Source organism: Equus przewalskii, chromosome X (assembly GCF_037783145.1).
Source record: "Equus przewalskii isolate Varuska chromosome X, EquPr2, whole genome shotgun sequence".
In the NCBI taxonomy this organism is placed as follows: Eukaryota; Metazoa; Chordata; class Mammalia; order Perissodactyla; family Equidae; genus Equus; species Equus przewalskii.
Window position 1 is genome coordinate 119,710,721 of NC_091863.1, and position 22,053 is coordinate 119,732,773.

Sequence of the window (22,053 nt, forward strand, 5' to 3'; positions counted from 1 at the left end):
GAGTATCAAGGCAAGCCCAGGAAGATCTCGTTCCCTGAGCCTGGCCTAGTGGTCAGGACACAGAACAGCCTGACTGTTGACCTTGGGGCTATCATCTAACACTATTCATGCATCTTGAAACAGGAGAGTCTTTCCTCATGGGTCCCCCTAAGATGCCAGAAAGTTTCTGATCAGCAGCTGAATGTCTCTTGACCAAGAGCCAGGGGTCTTCCAAAGAGGTCCACCTAAAAGTAGGGCCACCTCATTTGCCGAGGGATGTCCAACCACTGCCTGGTTTAGCCCATCATGCTCATAGGTAACAACCATTAGAAATTTTCCCAATAAACGACAAAAAAAAAACAAAACAAAGAAAAAGACTTTCTATAAAATAAACAATGCTACTTATCACTTTTCCGAAAGAGCTGTATTTAGGCTCCTTTCTTCACACATGAAGTGGCTGTGCAACATGTCTAACACTCATGCCCCATGAGCCAAGGGACACTTTTACAACAGAGCAAGAGTCTTCTGCAAGGACAGACAGGTGCTCTGTTTCCAAGTCTGAGGTCCTCTTCATCAGGAATGAGGCCATCCAGGGCTGGTCACTCTCCAGCAATCACTCAGCGCCCGCTCCCAGCCTCCACACAAAATCCCCTGGATGCTGTGCAAACACTCTATGAGTTTGACTAGAACAAAGAGAGGGGAGAACACTAACGATTCCTCTTAAAACGTATTTTTTGGTCAATCCAGAAATCAGCTGGACCAAAATGAGTGGCAGTGCCAAGAACTCTCTGGCAGCTTTCCCTTTTTCCTGAAGGTCAAAGTCCTTGAGACTGTCACCGAGCCCAGAGACGTGCAAGGAAAGTCCCGCTCCCCCATCCCTGCATCTGAGTGGAGAAGCTGTTTACATGAACAGCACATAGTGGGTAGCGCGTTCCCCTGCGGTGCCAATCCACACGGAACCCGATTTCCACGTCCTCCGTTTGACGACGAGCTGCTGGGTCATGATTTAGCTGGTCTCTCGGTGACCTTCCTCTGAGGAGCCCACGCTCGTCAGGCCTCCTCCCCCAAGGGGATCAGGTGCTCTGGGATGTCTACCTGGAAGACATCCTTTCCGCCTTTCCTGGGGATGGGCTCCAGCAGCCACCTGGGGTTTGAAAGCACCGTCAGGAACTTCTGCTTCAGGTTGGTCAGCACGGCTTGATTTTCCAGTTCCACAACCTCATCAGGATCTAAGTTTTCTGGACACTGCAAAGTTTCCCCAATGTCAACGAGCCCTGTACACAAAGAGAGAAGCACAGAGATGTTTTTCCTTCCATAAACCAGGGCCTGCCTGTCAGAGAACATGGGTATTCAAAGTTACAGCCATCAGAGACTAAGATGATATCGCCCAATGGACACGGAGTGAAGTGGGTCACTCTGAATGAGCACTTCTGACGTGCCAAACTCTGTCCGCAGGATTCTGGGAGAGGCCGAGGGAGGGACAATCAGGAGGAGAGGGTCCTGTCCTCAACAACCCCACCAAAATAACAGGCAGATACCAGTCAGACTGCTGAGGGCAGCAGGTACAGATCACAAGGGCCCCGGCCCCTGCAGGGAAATTGGAGGCCCTCGGGTCCCCAAGCACTTCACCAGGTGACCGGAACTGATGTGGGACCTCAACCACTGAGGGGTCAGGGGACTTGCCCAGTATGCAGCGGCCACTGGGGGTGGGACAGGCACATAAAGCCAGGCAGGCAGCCTGAGTCCAGAGGCCAGTCCAACCCGCTCTGTGTGCTGTGCTGCATCTCATGGACTCTGCCACACGCATGCACGCACAAGCACATATACACACAGGCAAACCCCACATGCAGACTCGGACCTCATCCTGCCTCTTGAATCACAAATGGGAACGGAGGCCCAGGATGGAGAAAGGGTTCACCCTGGGTTGTGGAACCTCAGCCTGCCAACCCTCAGCCAAGTGCCCCTTGCTGCCCCTCTGAAGGTGTGTTGCTGAAAGAAACCACATAGCCCACACATGCAGCAGTTCAACAGAAAACAAGCCACCAATCTCCAGAGCAAGGTCCCGGGGGCAGCCCTGGGAGGTGTCTGAGCAGTGGTCGGCACAGCAGCACTTGCCAGCTATCACTCCACGGCCGTACTTTTCCCCTTCCTGGAGCAAGGCCTGAATCTGAGCGGGGGTCCTCCCCAGCCTCTCCACCAGCAGCTCCCTCCAGGCTGCGTCTTCCCAGTCCCTGTGAGCAATGTGGATGGCGATGGTACAGTCCCGGTGGCTGCTCAGCAGGGGACGCCAACGCGTCTCCACAGTCTTGACTCCATTTAAGACAAAACCTGCATAGGGCTGCCGGAAGGAGAGGCAGCTGAACTTCATCTCCCCAGAGCTCCTTGGGCCTCACGTGGCCTGTGGAAACGCAGAACCGCAATGTCAATAAACCTCACGCACCGGCACTCCAAGCTCATGGCCCGTGGGCCTGACCTCTCCCCAGCGTCCCCAAGGTGCCCTGAAACCCCACTGACCTGGACGGTGGAGTAGCGGAGAGTGCTGGTTCCTCCTTTCAATCACCAGACAGTCAGTTGACAGGCCTGACGGAAGAGGCTGGCCACTGGGATGACTCGCCCGTCACATGGAGTCTTTGGGGAGCTCTCGGAGCAGGTTGGGGACAGCTAGAGAAAGGCACAGCCAGGACAGCACGTGGTCAGTTGTACAACAGAGGTCACTGAGCCCCAGGGCAGCACAGAGGAGGGAGGGAGGGAGGGCCCCTTGGCTTCACAGCACAGTGGGCTGGCTCTAGCCCTCTCCCAGCACAGACAAGGACAGTCCTGGGCTATGCTTCTTCTTCTGCCACCCCCACCCACTCCAACCCTCTCTGCTTCCTGGCACTGCCACTGCCAAGGCACCGCAGGTCCCAAATCTCCCGGCCCCTACCACAGGGCTGCTACCAGAAATCCTTGCTATCCAACCTCAGCTGGGCCCAGCGGATGCCCTCGATCTCAGATGGCCCTGTCAAGTGTCTCCTCCCGACTGACCCCTTTGGCTGCTATCCTCCTCCAACCCCTTCTTGCACCACTGCTCTCCGCTGTCAGCAGGAGTCCCAAGCTGAGAGAAACGAATCATGAGAGCAAGAACGATCGGCAGCAATGTGCAGGCACCATCTCCATGCCAGGCCCTGGGATGGGCACGATCCACGGATCATAGAATTCAACCCTCAAATTACCGGGTAGGGGCAGTGCTACTGTCACCCCACTCTACAGCTGAGACGGAGGCACTGCAGGATGAAGAGAGAGCTCACCATTACCGGGGACGTAACAGCATGCACACCCTGTCCTTGGCTCCTTTCCCTGTCCCTGGAGGGGATCCCTCCTTGTCACTAGGGGACAGAGCTGTGCACTGGGAGGAGCAGGGCCCCAGGCCCAACCCTCAGCTGGGTCATGGCACCTCGGGGAACCTCATCCTCCACAAGACTGTGAGAATGGGGGCTGAGGCACTGAGGGCACCTAACCCAGTACCTTCCAGAGGCTTCTTTCCCCAAGCAGCAGAGACCCACACTTCTCACCACGGCCTGCAAGGCCCCACGTGATCTGCGCCCCCCTCCAGCTTTTCACTCTCGTCCCCACTTTATTCACCACCCTGCAGCCACGAAGGCTTTCCTCCTACCGCAGGGACTTTCTAGGTTGTTACTGGTTGCATTGTGGCCCCTCCAGTTTCACGTCTTGAAGTCTCAGTCCGTAGTTCCTCAGAATCTGACCTGATATACACAGAAAAGGTCTTTACAGAGGTAATCAAGGTAAAATGAGCTCCTTATGGTGCACCCTCATCCAATCCGACAGGTGTACTCATAAAAAGGGGAAATTTAGAGAGACGCACACAGAAGAACACCATTTGAAGAGGAAGGCAGAAAGTTATGAGCCTAGGGATGCCAAAGATTGCCAGCAAACCACCAGAAGTCAGGGACAAGGGCGGAACAGCAGATTCTGTCTCATAGTCCTCAGCAGAGGCAAAGTCGGCCGACACCTTGATCTTGGACTTCCGGCCTCCAGAACTGTGAGACGACAACTTTCTGCTGTTGAAGCCACTCAGTCTGCGGTACTCTGACATGACCGCCCTGGCAAACTAACAGAGCTGTGTGCTCCTGCCTGGACGTCTCCAAGGGTGGAGGCTGATTTCTCCATTAACAGCACATCAAGCACGTTCTTTCACGTCTGCACATCTTCTTCTGTCCTATTCGTCACCGCCTGTATGCTATCCCATAGTTGGCTCTCCCACAATTCACTGACTATCTTCCTGATGGTGAGTCACAGACTGCTCTGCACTTTCTGTCACCATAAAGGACGTCCCCACAAACAGGTGTTGACTGAAGATATAGTTAGGAGGAGGCCTGGGTCACAGGGCATGCACATCTGAGGTGCCGATCCGCACCAGCAGAAGGCTTTCCACAGGGGCTCACTTCCGTACACTCCACCAACCACAGGCAAGGGCCATCTCCTCACACACTCATCGGCCCTGAGCATCTCCTTTCACTTAACCTTTGCTAACCGGATGGGTGACCAAGGGTCGCCCTGTTCACTGGCTTTGGATTATTTACGAGAGAGGCTGGATGTCCCCCTGTGGCCTGGCCACTTCTACTCTCCTCCTGGGGTAGACGACCGGACTGCAGGTTTGCCTAGTTTCTGCCACTCGCTGTCTTGGTCCTTTTCTCATCAGAAGCACAAAATCACAACCAGGAGACCTGAACTGTGTGGCTGGGATCCCTAGAGAGAACTGAGGTAACCGTAAAGGTACGAAGGGGGCCGAGTGCCCTCCTGCCTCCTGATGCGGAGAGTACCTGCTTGGTGGCCTGAAGAGGAAAGCCTGTTCCTCTGGTCTCGGCTCCTTCGCCTGCACAAGGACAAGAGGGATAACGAGACAAGGTCATCAGGTACGAGACAGCAATGTGGGCTAAAGTACCAGAACGGTCTTCAACTCAGCAGGGACTGGAGGCCAGCAGGACCCGGGAGGGTCCAACTGGAGGGAAACCCCTCACGCACGCTTTGGCTCTGCTCATCACGGCAGTGGGTCTCTCTGGCCCCTGAGGGCTGTGGGACCACATAACGCCCCAGCAGCCAGCAGCACAGCACATCACGTCACGGAAGCGGACCGTGTTCTGAGGGCACAGCGGAGCCCGTGGCCTGGGTGGGGGCACAGCTGAAGGGCCAAGCGGGACGCAGGAGGGCAAACACGAGGGCGGACCTACCGGTGCCTGTGGACCGCCACACTCGCCCTTCTAGGCGCAGACGCACGTCGCCGGTCCACACACGTAGAAGGAGGGCGGGCGTGTGATGGTGGCGGCGAAGGGACAGGAAAGAGCGGCCTGGGTCGCCTGCGCGCGCTCCCAGCCCAGGGGTACCGTCCCGCGGAGGGCTGAGTCCTGGAGCCTTTCGGGCTGCGCGGCGCGGGTCTCCCGGATCCACGGGCCGAGCGAGTGGCGGGCGCGTTGTGCCGACTCCGCTGCAGCCACTGGGCAGCAGGGTCCTCCGCCTACCCGTGTCCCGACGGGGCCGCCTCCTACACCCAGGCGAGGAGACTACGCCCAGGGACCGAAGACCGCAGCGGCGGTCTGTCCCCGCGCCACGCTCGCCCAGCCGCTGAAGCCCCTTTCTTGCGGGAAGGCACGAGCACGGACCACGTACGTAAGCACGCAGCACGCCGGAACTCAGCACGCCTGTACGAAGGCACGCAGGCACGCAGGCACGCAGCCAGCTCATTACGAAGACACGCGCTGACGTCACGCGCACAAGTGCACGCGGGCCCCCGCCGATAGGAGAAGTCAGTGGACTCCCCCGGCCCCAAGGGACGAGGGCTCAGCAGGCCCAGTCGGGGCCTGGAGACCAGCGGCTGGGAGCAGGTCAGGAACGGGCAAGAGGGGTTAGGGGGAGAGTGAGGCGGGGGACAACGTGAGCCAGGGGGCGGGGCTGCGGGGAGGCGGAGGGGCAGGGGCGGGGCTGGGAGGGGCCGGGGGAGCCTTATGGAAGCCAGACCTGAGGAAAAGAGCCGAGGGAGGAGCCGCTATTGGAAGAGAAGGCGGGGCTGAGGGCGGGGCTTCAGGAGACGAGGCGGAGCTGGGAGAAAGGTGGGGGAGGAGCTGGGAGAAAGGGAGGGAGGAGGAGGAGGGGCTAGGCGCCTGGTGCGCGGTGACCTCAGAGGCAGAAGTCGAGTGGCAGCCACAGAGTTCTTGGCTACCTAGGCCGACCCTCCGAAGGGACCCTGGGGGACGCGGAGGCCGGGAGAGGGCAGGACCCCTAGGCTGAGTCCTGTGCCTGGAGTGTCAGGGTCTCCTTCTTCCAGGCCACCGCGGGCGTGCCAGGAGGTCCTGAGGGGCAGGCTTGATATGGCCTTTGTTTGCAGGTGAGAAGGAAAGTCCCCACTCTTTTCTGCTGCCCCTCAGACCTGACGTGTCCCCCCAGTGCCCCCTTCTCTGTCAAAGCTGCCTCTTGTCTTGACTCTCACTTAGGAGCTGAAGGCACTCACTGCCGCGCTGTGCTCCTCGACATCCCTGCGCCCTTCCTGGTCTTTGCCTGGATGACCCAGTCCTGGGGCTTTGCCTCCCAAAGGCCTGATCAGAATGAAGGCCCCTCTTCCTGCCCCATGGCCACTTCCTGAGTTCCAGCCCCATAGTCTGGGGCCCGTGCTGGTTGTTCCCAGTGCCTCCCCATCGGCCTGGGTGCCGGCTCTTTCTAGTCCAGTGGGAGCTGCACAGGCCACCCATCCCGTTTCCCAGCAGCACATCTGCCCTCATCAACGCCTTCCTGAAAACCCTGCTGGGCCCTTGCCTGTTGAAGCCCAAACCCCTTGGGGCCCTGGGGGGCCTTCTGGTGGGCCAGCTCTCTCCCCCGTTGTGGCCCAACATGTGGGTCAGTGTGCTGGGGAGCCCCTGCCCCCTGAGTGTACGCACTTTGCCAGGACTCCCTGCTTTGGCACATGGTCCCCGGGGGCTCAAATGCCTGCCTCTCTTGTCCTGGCAGACTCCTGTCCTCCTTCCAGGCACAACTTGAACATCCCTTTCTCTGCCCCACGCCTGGTGGCAGGCACTCCTGTCCCTGGGTTCTGGCGGCACTCTAGCTCTCCCTCCCTCCCTTCCCTGGGCTCCTATCTCCGAGGGTTGTAGCTGCTCTCCAAGAGTCTGGGACCCCCTCAGGAGCGCTGAGGTCCTTGAAGGCCAGGACTGGCTCTTACTCGTTTCTGCAAGCCACGGGCCCGGGGCACAGTAGTTGCTCAGTCAGTGTGGATCAACAGAGCACTGCCTTCTCTTCCAGTGAGCTGCACCTGCTTGCTCCTTGCCGAAGCTCCAGGAAGCACGAATGCTGGCCCTGAGGTGAGGTGAGGAGCAGAGGGCCCCTTCGTGGGATTCAGGCCTCGGCTGCAGGGGGCCTGCTTTCTTCTCAGCCCATGGTTCCATCCCCATAACGCACATCCCCATACCGCAGCCCATCTTCCTTTTAGGAAGTCCTTTTAGCATGTCCACCACTGCTCTTTGTGGCAAATGCCCCCAGGACGTCGCCTCCTCTTCGGAGCCCATAGCATCTGCTCAGTCAGCCTCTCTTCCTCCTCCCTCCGGGCAGCACCCTGCAGAACTCACTGTCCCAGATGGGCTGTCTGAGCCCTCGCCTTTGCAGTTTCTTATCCTTCACCCTTCCAGTGACCCGTGTCCATCTAGCCCACCCCCCCAGCTGTCCCCTGGGAACTTGCTGCCACGAGGCCTCTCGGTGCTCACCACCCTGGCTCTGCCGTCCCCCTCTCTGGCACAGATGTTCTCCTGCCTGGCTCATCCTCTCTGCTCCGTGTTACTTCTCTGCATCCCCTCCCCTCTGCTGCGCCTGTTACCCATTTTCCTCACTTGCCGAGAGGTGCAGAGTGCACCATGGAGAATGCTGCCTCTGCCTCCCATGTGCTTCTTTGAGGCCCAGGGAAGGTTCCCGTTGGCTCCTGCCACGTGTTTTGCAGCACCACAGGTCTGGGACCGGCTTGACCCAAACTCCCAGTTTCCCCCATATACTTCTCGGCAGGTCCGGTTTCCTCCTCTCTGAAACGCCTTTTGCCCGTCTTTCTGTTGAGCTGCTGGTCTCTTTGGTGCGGAGATGTGGGAGCTGGTTCCGAAGCCTGGGTGCTCATCTCCCCTTGGTTGTTTGCGTTTCAGATTCCTCCTCTGGCCCTCGGGGGCTGCTCTCCTCCTCCCTTTGCATGCCTGCTTTGCACTCGGCATTCACCTAGACTCTGGAAGTGTAAGTGATCCCAAAGGTCAGGGAATGTCCACTGCCCCTCCAGCTGGAGGCTGCCCTCCACCGGCAGGCCCCACCACCTGGGAGGAGTGGTCCCCGAGGAGGAGGTGCCCTTGCGTCCAGCACTCTGCCCCTGAGAATGGGCTCCTTCTCATCCCTGTGATTCCCTCTGTCACCGCTTGGCTGTAGTTCCGTGTCCTGACCTTTCTGAAGAGGAGGCCCGGCAGCCGTGCAGCAGCAAGAGGACAGCGAGCCTTGTTTCTTCGGCCCCAGTCTCCCTTTTCCTCCCAATCCTCATGTGGCCTGCTTCCAACAGGCAGACTCCACTGCTCCTCTTGCTCCCTGTCCCCTGGGCAGCTCCAGTTGGCTGCATCCCTCTCAGTACGGCCTGGATCACGTGGTCCAACCTGAGAACTGTACTTATTTCTGCTTTGTCTTAGTGACGCTCCAAGTCCACAGGAGGAAGCTGCATCACAAGGCACCTGCAGTCACCCACGAGCTACTTTGCCGCCACTGCTTAGGTGTGGTGCCTGCACACAGAGGGTGGCCCAGCCGAGTTGGAACCTTGGGAGTTTCCGTGAACTTCTGGCAACCTCCTCACTTGCATTCATATCACAAGCCAGAAAAGCACCTTCAATCGGGGGCGGGGCGAGGCTCAATTCCATGTTTCCATCTTCTGAGTTTCAGTAACATCTTCTTTACTGTCCTCAGTCTCTGAGCAAACAAGCAACGACCCCCGCGCCAGGCCCTCCACAGCTTGAGGGACGGCATCCAAACGTCACACTGTGGCTGAGTGACAGTGTATGGTCCAGCTTATTTGTTTACGAGATTCAGGTGTGGGGGATCTGGAGCACGTGTTGCCATCCCATAGCTATGGTGATGGGGGCTTGAATGGGTGGACTAATGCACTCTGTTGCAGAAGACCCACTCGGCTAACTCCTGAGTATCTGCATGCTCGCTGTGGCGACTTTGGAAAGTACAGAAAGTATACGAAGAATCAGGACAAAGGTTGCTCAGGAGGCACTGCCCGGAGGCGTGAATGCTCACAGTTTGGGTCTATTTCCCCACTTCTGTTTTTGCTGAGGAAGATTAGCATTGAGCTAGCAACTGTGCCAATCTCCCTCCAATTTATATGTGGGTCGCTGCCATAGCGTGGCTGGTGAGTGCCCCAGAATCCAAACCTGTGCCCCTGGGCTGCCGAAGCCTAGGGCGCTGAACTTAACCACTATGCCATGGGGCTGACCCTCCCCCCATTCTTTTTCCGTGTAGTTCCTCTTTACTCAGTTGAGCTCCTGCTGTGTGACCATTCTGTCTTATGTTTTTTCGTTTAACATTAAGTGTTATCCCATGTTCTGAAAGAGTCCTCAGAAGACATCTCACTCAGCTCTGCACCTTGTTGTGGAGTGTATTGGATTCCAGGCTCTCCCTGCTCAAGCCCAACTGACAAATTCTCGAGAATGGCCCAGCACACCTTGGACCCAGTGACGTCCTCTGGTCAGAAACTCCAGCATGGGGGTCCTCCTGAAGTGGACGCGGAGACTGAGTTTATTGAGACTCCAGTGTCAATGCCGGGTTGGACGCTGTGTCCAACAGCCTCCCACGGTCTGGTAATCCCATTTCCCAGCATTCAGTCCCCCAGTGCATAGCCAGAGGTCCCTTTGGGAGGGGTTGGGGGGTCATTCCCGTGCCTACTTGCCATGGCACTACAGCGTCCTTCCCCCTAGGGTCCTGGCCACCTCCCTAGTCCACGGTTCCAGGTCAGAAAACTGGCTCAGGGGCAGAACCTGGGCAAGGGATCATGACTTTGTTGGGGTGGCTGCCCTCAGCCACCTGCTGTGTGTTCTTGCTCTTTAGAGGGTCCATTTTAGGCTGCACCTTGGTGGGTTGCCCATCCATTGTGCCCCCAGGGAGGCCGTGTGGTATTGACCCCCTCTGCCGCTGGAGGGGTCAGGCCTCCTTGCCAGTGGTGTCCATCAGTGTCAGCCCCCGCATGCTGGCCGTTCAGTGCCACCCTGGGACCTCTACTGCCGTTCATGGGTCAGGCGGTTGTGCAGTTCCTTTCCTCCCTTAGCAGGCTTGGCACATCCTGCCTGTGTTGTGTGGTGACTTCACTCTGGTTGGGGCCCTGGCAGGAAGCCGACCACCTCTTCCTGGTTTTCCTGGGACTCTCCTGGTTTTAGAACTGCAAGTCCTACAGTAAACCAGGATGGCTGGTCACTCTACCTTCTGGGATGGAAGGCACCCATGGAGAAAGATGTGCAGGCTTTTTGCTCCCTCAGCGATGGGATGGGTGCATTAGCTCTTTATGGGAAGGAATGGGCCACTGCTCCAGGCTCAGAGGTTTCAGAGGCATCTGGGGAGTCTAGCTCTTCCAGGGCCCTCGCCCGGATGTGCCTGTTTCTTGTGTCAGGGGTGTGGGTTTTCCCAATGGGGCTTCTGATGTTGGCCTGACGGACCTGCCTTGGTGAACGTTCAGCTGTCTTTGAAGTTCAGCCACTCCTATCAAATCCTGGGTTTGCCCTTCGTCCACTGCCTGAGATGGGGCGACTTTGCAACCTACTGAGGAGACTCTGGGGCTCCCCCTTAGTTTTCACTCTGTTAATCACCCCGGGATTCTCATCACCCTGCCAGTCATCAAAGCAAGAGGGTCACCTCCATCCATTCCCCTTGTCCTTCGAGTTGTCCTTCCTGTACGTGCCACACGCCTGGGTCCCCTCACCTGCCGGCAAATTCCTCTCCACCCGCCAGCCCAGCAAAAAGTTCTGACAGGAACGTGCTAGCCACTGGGCTGTCTGCACACCACCAACCCCCGGGATGAGGTCCTCGTTACCACTGGGGCAGGTGATGAGCAATCCCGCACCAAGACCCTGTCTTAGCACCTGCTTTTTGGACCACTCGAGAAGCAACTGTCTCAGGTGGAATCTTTCAGGAAGCTGCCCCCTGAGAGGGAGTGAGGTGTGCCAAAGGCTGACTGGGGAATAACACCCACGAAGGGAGCAGGGAGAAGCAGGGCTGGACAGGTTGTCCCTTCAGCCTGTGACACCGAGCTGACAGTCTCTCCCAGCCCATCGGGGAGCTGCAGAGCAGGGATCGGCCCTCAAGGACCTGTACTCGGCGGGGTAGTTAGGCCCTCACTGTGCCTGAGGCCTTGCAATCCAGGTGGACTGAACGGGTCAATCAACACCCAAAATTGGTGCCCCAGGAATGGGTGCATACCAAGTAGCACACATAGGGCACCAGGTGCCTTTCCTCGGGCAAAACCGCGCTCCACACTGCGGCCGGCCTGGTGGGAGGTGCTTCGGCTTCTTGTGCATCAGGAGACTGCTGGGTTTGGAAGGGGGTGTGCTTCCAGGGCGTTTCCCAGCTGAGCGTCTGTTAGCATCACTGTAAGCCCAGGCTGATGGGAGAGGGCAGACCTGGGTAGGGAACAGCACAGGGCAAAGCAGAGTTGTCAGCAGACACCTGTCCTGTAAGAGGCTCCTTGACGGTGCAGGTCCACAGGCGCACTCAGCTCTGCGTCCCTCAGGGCTGGTGGGGGCATCTTCCAGGCAGTCCTGTAAACCACCTGATCTGAATCGAGGCCCTATGGGGTCAGGAAAACTTGAAGGGGAAGTAACCACTGACTCGGGGCAAGGAGCTGCGGAAGGCCTCAGAGAGAAGGACCATTTCATCTAGGTCTTGAGGGTGAAAAGGGTCTCCTTAGGTGGGAAATGGGGGAAGGGCCCCCTGAAAGGGCCAGATACATTCAGGGAGCTGGGAGAAGATTCCTGGCTGAGGCAGACTTGTTTGTGGTGTGAGTTCATTGGAGATGTGGCTGAGAAACTATACTGGGTCTAACTCATAGAGGCTGCCCTAAGAATTCTGCGCTGTACTCTGGGTGCAACTGGTCTGTGCGCTCACTAACAGTGTTAAAGGCAAGTTTGCTTCTCTCCCTGAGAAGAATTCATTGATTCTCTTGTTTGGTTAGTCAGTCATTTGACAAACCTTTGGGTGCCTCTGATGGGCCAGGCAGCGTGTAGACAACAAGGAAAGACAGGTGAATAAGATGCAGCCCTGGGTGGCCCAGGAGCAGCCTTCCACAGATGAGCAGTGATCCCTGCAGCATGCTCCTGTCCTTGTTCTGAACATATGGGTCTTCTTTGGAGGCTGCCTCATTCTCCTGGCTTGTGATGAGCTTTCTAATTCTTGTTCCTGACTTTAGAAGAAAGCTTGGAGAGATGACATTAGGTCTTTAAGTTCTGAGGACCGTGGAGGGGGTGGTGAGGATGTTGGGGCTAGATCCTCCTGGCCCCCACCAGAAAGTTGATTTGCCCATTGTGGCACCCTGAGTTGCCCAGACTGAGCAGAGTGGCTGCTGCCGACAACCCATAGAAAGGAGGCGTGGTGTGAGTTCGCCCAGGCCAGCTTACGGATGGCCTGAGCTCTGACAGCATCCAGGGCCAGGAGAGCTTTGGCAGTGCAGGCCCCTCCCTCACTGCCACTGGACATGCTGCCTTTGAAGGAGGAGGGTGAGTGGTGAAGACAAGACGATGAAGGCAGGTGACCTTGGCATATTTTGTCACCCAACTTGAATGTTCCCAAATGATACTTGGAGGAAGTTTTAGGAAAGGGGCCTGCTTTTTGTATGAGATGACACTAGCTAGGATTTGACAGTAGTAATGTGCTACTTGCTCATTGTGCCATCTATTGCCTGACTCATCCAACTTCATTTTTAATTGAAGGTGATCGGTGGTCAGAGACTTGATCAGCGAGTAGCTTCCATGGCAGAAAGCTCCATGCAATGCTTGGGGGTTGTGAGTATGAAAACAAAGTATACTAAGACTAATGTGTTGGTACACTGTAAAGTATTCTCCTTTCCTTCCTCTGAGTATTCCTGCCTTCTTGATCTTTCTGACTTTCCCAAGACAAAGAGATGTCAAATATATAATGATGGATATTAAAACAAACAGACTCCTAATGCTCATTACTGTGAAGATATAGCAGTCTAGTTTGCGTTTTCCTTGTGAAGAGCCTATACTGGGAGCCTAAAGGTTGGGATGTGAGCCCATTGTTTGCCTTCCAAGGGCCCATGAGGACAGTAGCACTCCCTTTTTTGATTTATGTGTGTCCATGTGGTTCATAGGCTGGGCCAGTGCATATGGCCCACAGAGGGGCTGAAGGGTGTGTGGCCAGGAGGTGGTGGAATGACGATGTCCAGAGTTTGGGCTTTAGGGTCCGGGGACCTGGGTTTGGACATCAACTCTTCTCTTCCTGTGACCTTGGAACTTAGTGTCTCTGTCCTCTCTTGTAAACCAGGTGGCACAAATGCTGCTTCCCTCACAGGGCTGTTTCCAGAGCAGAGCCTTGTATATCATGTCCTCTCCTGGTGAGGCTCGAGTTCTCAATTTTTGCTTCTACTCTGCAGGTTGGAGGTTATTCCAGAAACACTGACTATGAAGATTTTTCTTGGTTCCCAGGCTTTGTAAATTTCAGAGTTTTCTAACAGTGGTCAAGGGACTATGATGTGAACTTGGCAAAAGTCCCTTATGCTCTTTGGAAGATCTCAGTTGTGCCATGTAGAAAATGAGATGATTGGTCTAGAATAATGGTTCTCACACTTTTGTTGCCGTGGAATATCTTGGTCTGGCCAGAGGTTCCACCCCGCAAACAGATCAGAGGCAGGCTGCTCAGCTAAAGCAAGGCCCAATCCACCCACTCCTTCTTCCCAATCTCTCCTTGGGCCATTCTCCATAGAGGCCCATAAAGCACGCCACAGAACACAGTTTGAAAACTGGTGTTCTAGATCTGTGGTTCTCAAACTTTAATGAGCATTCAGATCCCTCAGTGATCTTGTCAGATGTAGCTTCTGATTCAGAAGTTCTGGGTGCACTGGAGATTCTGCATTTCTGACCAGATCCCAGGTGATGCCTAGGTGGCTGGTCCATGCATAGCATTTTGAAAAGAAAAGTCTCATCACAGAATGCCTTGTACATCTCAAATCCTTTGATTTTGAGTACTTAGTGATACTCTGATTATATCATAAATTGAAAATTTGTATAAGATGAATTTTTCTATTGGGGGCAAAATCCTCGATTATGCAGATGTAGAAACTGACCTTCTGTGATATGAAGGAGACAGCAAATATTTGTTTCTCTCCCAACTTTGAATGTATGAAGCATCTGTAAAATATTTTGTAAGGAGCGCAATTTGAGTTAAGAGGTTGTTGAATTATCCATGCGATCAGGGAGAGTTGCACTTTTTTTGGTTGTAGTATGGATCCTAAGGACGTCTAATTATGGGAGTTAATGGACACTTTTCCAAGGGAGCTTATGGCAGAAACAAGTGTGACCTGCTCTCAGACTCTGGCCAAGGCCTATCTCCGTGCTCTAAATCTAAGTGAAAGTTTAGAATTGTGGACAGCTGTTAGTGTGTCTGGTATCAATGTACTTTCTTGATAATCTTAATGACATGGCACTAGAAAGACGCCTTCATGTAAATGGCTTCTGTCCTTTCTATCCAATGCTGAGTTGAGTGTCCCCAGTTCAACGTTGGTAGAGTGCTCTGTCTTCCGCATTCTTCACTGGCCTCTTCCTGTGTGTATCCAGAAGAGCAGCTGCTGCTTTGACAGATTATAGGGCTTTGCTCATCAGTCTTTGTTTCGTTTCACTAATGTCATTCCTGAAATGGGAAGCCCACTTTAGGAACGAGATAAAGAACCCAGTTGCTAGAGTGGCCAATGTGTTTAAATGTCATTTGTCCTATGTGGAATGTCACAGAAGAGCAGAGTGCTCTTTGGGCTTTGCCCCAGCCCTTTGTTAAGAAGGATGGAAACTTTCCCATGGGGATAGAGGTAGTGTGTGCACCATCTGAGAAAGTAAAGGAAGACTGAATGCCAGGTAGGCTGGATCCCCGACTTCTGGTACAAAATCAGCAGGGAAAAGTAGAGGGACCATAGATAGAATCCTTAAGGAAAAGAAGTTTCTGGAAGAATATCCTGTTCAGATGTTTCCTGAGCTCTCTCAAAGCTGAGGCCTTTGCTCACATGACACAAGCAGATTTCTAACCCCTCTCTGGGCCCCTGTGATCGTGGTCTCCCCTGTAGCATAACCGTGATTCCTAAAACACAACCTTGCCCAGGGGTTGTCCTGGCTCCCAATGCTTGGCATTCAAGTGCCTGAACCTCTTTGGCCTCAGTTTGCCCATCTGTCAAATGAGGATAATAAAAACAGTCCTCAACCCATGGGGTTACTCTGAGCAGTGAATGGGCTTGGGCTCAGCCAAGACCCTGTAAACTTAATGAGGCTATGATCATAACATGATCTTGCTCAAGGTGGCCCTCCCCTGCCTTCTCGATCATAGCTGCCGCCTCCACTCCCACAGCCTGGGCTCTTCTCCGGTTTCCAGCACTTGGTGCCACTGCCCTCCATATTGCTGCCTCATGGTGAATGCCCTCACTCCTCACTTCCTATGTCTTCATGAACCCTCGGAGGCCAGCTTCAAGGACTGCTCCTTCCTGACAACCTTCCAGAACCCTATCTGTAGTACTCTTTTCGTGTAAAGTTACCTTGAGTGGTTTCCATTTCATGTGCATATGTGTGTGCCCTGTTACCCGAGCTAGACTGGAATCTCTCTGAGGACAAGGACCCTGCCCAGTTCACTTTTGTATGGTCCCCAGAGGAGACACTCAGTATATGTTGACTGATGATGATGATAAACTGTTCAGTTGGAGTGATCCAGCATGGTAGAGCTACTCTCTACTATGGTAAGCTACTATACCATACTGGAGCTGGCAGATCAGTGAGATAGGCCCTGCCTTGGAGTCAGTGCATGTTAGTTGGGTAGGAAAGGCAAGTATGTCAGACACTCTTTTGAGGCAGGACCAGATAACTGTCCACAGAAAGACTATCTGTGAAGTGTTACTAGGCCTCAGGAGAGGGCAGGATGTATCTCCTTGGGAGATCTGGAAGGCTCCAGAGGGAGGCTGGCTCTGAGCTGTGTGCTGAAATCTGGGCAGGGTTTTGATGGTGGTGATACAGGAGTCCCCTCCTGACAAGTCAGCTTTAGGCTGGGAGGACAGGAGATCAGAGGCCATAAGGAACAATAGCTCAGGCAAAGGAAGTGGGGCAAAGGTGCTTCTCACATCTTATCTCCTTTGGTCCTTGAATCAACCTGGTGAGATAGGTGCTGTTAGATCCACAAGACAGATGAGGAAACTGAGCATAGAGGCCGAGGGACTTGGCTAAGCTCTCTCAGATGGCTGAGAGGGAGTTGGGATTCAGGATCAGCCAACCCAGAATCCTGCCAAACAAGTTGAGAACACAGGACATGCACTCTGAGCCTGATGCCAAGGCTAAGAGCCTGCTGCCCTGATTTACGCTCCTGAAGTGTGGGGCTGGCCCTGGGCCCTGCGTGTGTTCTTGGCCAAGTCCCTTTGTTAGGCATCTCGATTCCCATCTGCAAAGCAAGGGGCTCAGCTTCAAGGACTGCTTCAGCTCTTTCCAGCTCCAGTGCTGTGTGATTCTGGGACTTTGAACTGTGTTGCTTGTCCATGAGCTAGTCCACATCTTCCTTCAGATTGCAGGAGGGACTGTCGCACTTGGGTCAAAAGAGTATGCATTTAACAGAATATGCTTTATCATGGCAAACAAAGAGTCAAGTTGGTTTATTCAGCTGTGGCTGGTGCTCAAGTGCGAGGAGAGGCTGAATCAGAGGGGAGCTTAATGGCCTGCTGTGCTGCACAGCTGTCCAAAGGCACCATCCTTACGTTTTCATCCTTAATACTGCAGCCGATAACTGCCAAATCCAGCATATACATTTATCCCCATGCTTGAGAGTCCTGCTGATGGATTCTCCAGAGTGACCTGGGGTACCAGAGTTGCCATCAAGTCTGTCACTTGCTTCTGAGGATCTGTGTAGTCCAAGGCCATGTGACTTTAAAAACCACATACCTCTTTACATTGCTGCCAATCTCTTCCATATATATCTTTTTACTAGGATAGAGTAGGGCTTGGACAGGGGTCAGTGGGGAGATGAGGGGTACAACTGTTACCTAGAGTCACAGCAGATCTACCCTTGCTTTCCTCCCTCTTTCGGACATTTTGATGGTTGCTCATGTCCCCTTCTCCCTCCTTCCTTCTCCCTTCCTAGCAAAACTACTTACTGGAGTACATCTTATTTGTAAAATGACCATTATTCATATCAAATAAAAACCAAAGAAGTACTGTCAGTTTCCCCTTAGAATATCAACAAGACCACTGCTTTACACTGCTTGTACATTAGAGAGAGAAGAGTCAGTGAGTTGGCATGTTCTAAGCGTTCCAACTATATGCAGAGAGGTAGTTTGGCACAGCTCCTGTGCTGTTGTCTCCACTGTAGCAAAGCAAAGCTAACATTCCTACAAGGCTTTTCAGTTCCTACAAAGCTTTGCAGTTCACAGCATGCTTTCCCATGGGTCTTTGTGTTCTGGTTCTGGAAGAATGCCTCTCCAGTTCCTTTTCCTCATCCTAGTATCACATTGCATTCTCCATGGGCTCCTCGGACTGCATTATCATTCTCTTCACTTTAGAGATGAGGCAGCTGAGCTCAGAGAGGGGAAGTGATTTATCTTAGGTTGTGCAGTAAGTGACAGAGGCAGCACTCAACCAGTTCTTCTGATTCTGACTATGGTGATCTGCTCCCTGTACCCACAGAGGGCAGAGAGTGGCATGTGGTACCTAGAAGGCCTGTTAAAGCTTGGGAAATATTCGATGCTGGGCTGTAGTTTGAGAATTCAATCTTAACCAATTCAGAACGTTGTCTTTCTTAACTCTCTCCTTGGTTCCTGGATTGCTCAATTCAATTCTGTGCCTGCCCAGCACAGTTCCTCTCTGCCTGTGGTTCAAGAAGCCTGACTCCTCTGAACTACTTCCTCCTGTTGTCCACTCATTGTCTACCAAACCTCACACTAGATTTCTCACCTCAGCCGTGGAAGAAAGACAGCTTTGTAGTTGGAGTCCTTGTGTTGTGTCCCAGCTCAGGCTATCTTTCCATTCCTAGGTCGTTTGCTGGTCACTCATTCAAGGGTGCTTTTGCACTCTGGTTATCTGGAATTCACCCTGATTTTCTTATCCTTGCTTCTGGTTGTGTACTCTCCTCCCTTCTGCCTTATTATCTGGGTCCCAAGCCTTTTCTTAGTGTTTGGTTTCTCTTCTGTAACTTTCTGGACCAGACACTGATGCACAGTGAAGCTAGTGAAGTTTGAGATTAAACTTCAGGGTCACGGGCTTGCACAGGGCTGGAAGGAGCCCTAGCATTATGGTTTATGATAGTTGTATGGTTTATAAAATCTACAAAAGATATTTTAGCCACAGTTGGTTCAGGGCGCCTCTCTTTCCCTTCTGCTGTCTCCCTCACTTGATCTCGTGTTGGGTCGCAATGCAATGGCCGGAGGCATATTGGAAATCTAGCTAACAAGACATTAAATTGGGATATATTTAGTTTGGACTTGGGGAGACATTTAAGGGGCTCACAACCAATTCTGTACCTGTTCAAGTTATTGCTAGCTGCTCTGTATTGAAACTGCTTCCAGGAATACTGCTTACTGTGCTGATGCACGCAGTGTCAGTACAGGAGGGGTGGGGCTGGAGAGTACATTGTGATGTCACTGTGCTTGACAACACTAGGTGCCGGAAGTATGTTGGCAGTGGAGGAGAATCAAGGCTCACAATGTATGGAGCCAGAAGCTAGTCTGTGGAAAAGTCTTCCAGCCACGAATCAGATATGTAAAATCAACAAGTGCAAGTTCTTTCCTGTCAGGAATATACTCAGTGTACAGCGTATGCAGTCATAAACACAACATACATTTATATTAACATTTTCACGGGAGTTCTGTCAAAAGGAATTTTTCAGAACTCCTGTGATTGTAAGGCACAGACATGTAGCAGAAGTACAAACGTTGAGTAGCGTGCAGAAGAGAGTTAATATGGCAGGCCTGTGACTACCGTCCTTAGAAAGGCCTGCTGGTAAGGGTGGCCCTGTGCTGGCATCTGGGAACTTGGTTCTCAGAGTGTCCCTAGTTAACAGGAAACTGATGAGAGTGGCTTACTGTGCTTAGATTGTTTATACAAACAATGTGGTTTATGCTGAACACCTGCTTTCCTCCTGGGAGTCTGGAATTTTGGTGCAAGCTAGGTAGAAGGTACCTACGTGACCAGCCCCGAATAAAAATCATGGGTGCTGAGTCTGGGTCTCCCTGGGCAGCAACATCACACATGTGTCCCTGCATTTTCATTGCTGAGGGAAGATTGTGTTCTGTGTGGCCCCTCATGGGAGAAAAAGGGCATAAGGAAGTCTACACATGGATTCCTCCTGGCTCTGCCTGTGTCTTTTCCCCTTGTGATCCGTCTGTGTGTCCCCACTGTAATTGCTGTAATAAATCTTAGCTGTGAGTACAACTATATGCTGAGTCCTGAGTCTTCAACTATAACAGACAAGAAAAGTGGGAATGATATAGAGGTGTATCAGGCAGTTGATTAATAAAAATATAGTTGTATTTATTATATCATTTTTCCTGAATTTTGAGATGTCTAACATTTGTTGACCTTTTCAAATGTGTACTCTATTGTATTTCTTTTCTCATTTTATACATGTACTTTTGTTCCTAATTTTGTATTGGTAATTTTGTATTCTTATCCTTAAAGAGAGCTCCAAGTATTATAAGCTTCAGGTCCCACGAAACCTGGATCTCCCTTTGTCATGGATCCAAGACTTGCTACCTCTTATTGATTTTGTTATTGTTACCCCGTATTTCACAGGTAGGGAAATTAAAACCTAGAGTGGAAGTCAGGCTCACTTGGCAAAACTGGGACAGGATCCAGGTCTTCCAACTCCCAACTTAATGCTCTTCCCTCCATTTCATAAAGTATTTTGATAATTTGTACGTGAGCAGTGGTCATGGCGCATTGGATATATACTGGATGGCACTTAGGAGACTGAAGTTCTAGTCCTTTCTTTTTCAGTAAATGGCTAATCTTGAATGAGTCCTTTCCATTCTAGGACACATGTCCCCCTTTTGTAAAACAAGGGAGCTGGACTAGATGCTCTTTAGAGGCCTTTCTCTCTCTGATGTTTCTTGAGTTTATCATTATAGAAATGCTGAATCACATAATCATGGTTGAAACCATTCATCATATAGTCCTTGGGTCTTCTCCATCTCTAAAAACAAAAATAAAATACCTACCTCTCTCAGTTGTTGTGAAGCCCCTGGCCCTGTTCGTGATAGAGCAAGTGATCAAAAGTTGCCTCCACCCACCTTTCCAATCAGGGACAAAGGTTTTCATGTATAATTCTTGCTCCTCCCCTTTGGAATCAGAGAATCTTTGATCAGCAAACCTAAATTCTAAAAAGGAAAGAAAATGAAATGTACATACTCTGCTTTTAAAACTTTTTAAATGAAGTATAATTTGCAAACAGAAAAAATGCACAAATATTAAATGAACAGATTAATAAATCTTCACAAACCAGTAACCAGCATATATTAAAAAATAGAACATTGCTAGAACTCCCTTGTGATCTCCTCCAAGTCACTACTTCTGCCCAAAGGTAACCACTGTTGTGACTTGTAACATCTTTGATTACTTTAGTAAATGGAATCCTACATTATGTACTCTTATTGTCTGGATTCTTATATGTAATGTTGTTCGTGAGATTCACCCATGTTGTCATGTGAGCAGTATTTCCTTTATTCTCGTTGCCATACTGTATTCCATTGTATGACTATACTATGATTGATTTATCCTTTCCACTGTTTGTGGACATTCGTATGGTTTCCAGGTTTTTGCTATTACAAATAAAGCTGCTGTGAATATCTTTGTATTTACTTTCTTTGGTAAATATATATTTCTGTTGCATGTATATCTAGAGGTAGAATTCATTATTTATAGGACATGCGTATGTTTAATTTTAGGAGATATTGCCAAATAGCTTTCCATAGTAGCAATTTACACTACCACCAGCAGTGTATGAGTTCCCTTTACTCTCTATCTTTGATAGCACACTCTGTCACTTAGGTGGATGTGCAGGGGGATCTTGTTTTGATTTGCTTGTTTATTTACACAGAGCAAACTTCTGCAGTGTACAATTTTATGACTTTGGACTGAAGCACAAAGCCATGTATCCATCACCACAATCAAGATACAGACGAGTTCTATCACACCGCAAATTGCCTGGTATTGCCTCTTTGTATTCCACCCCTCTCCCATTCCCAGACCCTGGCAGCCACTGGTCTGATCTCCATTCCTATAGGTTTTTTCTTTTTTTTTTGAGGAAGATTATCCGTGAACTAACTACTGCCAGTCCTCCTCTTTTTGCTGAGGAAGACTGGCCCTGAGCTAACATCCCTGCCCATCTTCCTCTACTTTATACGTGGGATGCCTGCCACAGCATGGCTTTTGCCAAGCCGTGCCATGTCCACACACGTGATCCGAACCGGCGAACCCCAGGCCGCCAAGAAGTGGAACGTGCAAACTTAGCCCCTGCGCCACCGGGCTGGCCCTTCCATTCCTATAGTTTTACCTTTTCCAGATTGTCAAGTAAATGGAGTCATATGGTATGTAGTCTTTTGGGTCTGGCTTCTCTCACTCGGCAAAATGCCTTTGAGATTCATCTGTGTGGTTGTGTGTATCAGTAGCTCACTGCTTTTTATTGCTGGGTAGTAGTCCATTATATGGATGTACTGCATTTTGTTTTTCCATTCACCAGTTGAGGGACATTTGGTTTGTTTCCAGTTTTTGTCTATTATGAATAAAGTTATAAATATTTGTATATAGGTTTTCGTGTGAACATAAATTTTCATTTCTCTTGAGTAAA

At 52.0% G+C, this 22,053-nt stretch overlaps 1 protein-coding gene and 1 long non-coding RNA gene across 30 annotated transcripts in view; one reads left to right on the plus strand and one right to left on the minus strand.

The window, feature by feature from the left end:
* Positions 1 to 381: 381 nt before the first annotated feature.
* Positions 382 to 5,856, minus strand: EOLA2 (endothelium and lymphocyte associated ASCH domain 2). Of its 29 annotated transcripts, XM_070604289.1 has the most exons (8): positions 5,208 to 5,747; positions 4,800 to 4,852; positions 3,632 to 3,722; positions 3,192 to 3,242; positions 2,938 to 3,073; positions 2,494 to 2,640; positions 2,095 to 2,377; positions 382 to 1,253 (listed from the first exon to the last, which is right to left on the minus strand). In XM_070604289.1, the coding sequence occupies exons 7-8, from the start codon at positions 2,345 to 2,347 to the stop codon at positions 1,030 to 1,032; spliced, it is 477 nt and encodes a 158-aa protein (XP_070460390.1). In that variant the 5' UTR covers positions 2,348 to 2,377; positions 2,494 to 2,640; positions 2,938 to 3,073; positions 3,192 to 3,242; positions 3,632 to 3,722; positions 4,800 to 4,852; positions 5,208 to 5,747; the 3' UTR covers positions 382 to 1,029. The 29 variants fall into 29 exon arrangements, 25 of the variants coding, with proteins under 25 accessions (XP_070460390.1, XP_070460391.1, XP_070460385.1 ...); XM_070604290.1 differs by lacking the exon at positions 3,192 to 3,242; XM_070604284.1 differs by lacking the exon at positions 2,938 to 3,073.
* LOC103540704 (uncharacterized) overlaps positions 5,727 to 22,053 on the plus strand; it is a 284,275-nt gene continuing 267,948 nt past the window's right edge. The window contains exons 1-3 of the long non-coding RNA XR_011535919.1: positions 5,727 to 5,858; positions 6,299 to 6,358; positions 7,267 to 7,330. This is a non-coding gene — a long non-coding RNA (uncharacterized lncRNA). The remainder of the gene's footprint in view (positions 5,859 to 6,298; positions 6,359 to 7,266; positions 7,331 to 22,053) is intronic.

Coding starts and splice junctions, on each gene's coding strand:
- EOLA2 (XM_070604269.1), bottom strand. CDS start 5,718: ATGAGCTGGCTGCGTGCCTGCGTGCCTGCGTGCCTTCGTACAGGCGTG. Junction 4,853..5,207: donor GTGGCGGTCCACAGGCACCG/GTAGGTCCGCCC, acceptor GTCCTTGTGCAG/GCGAAGGAGCCGAGACCAGA.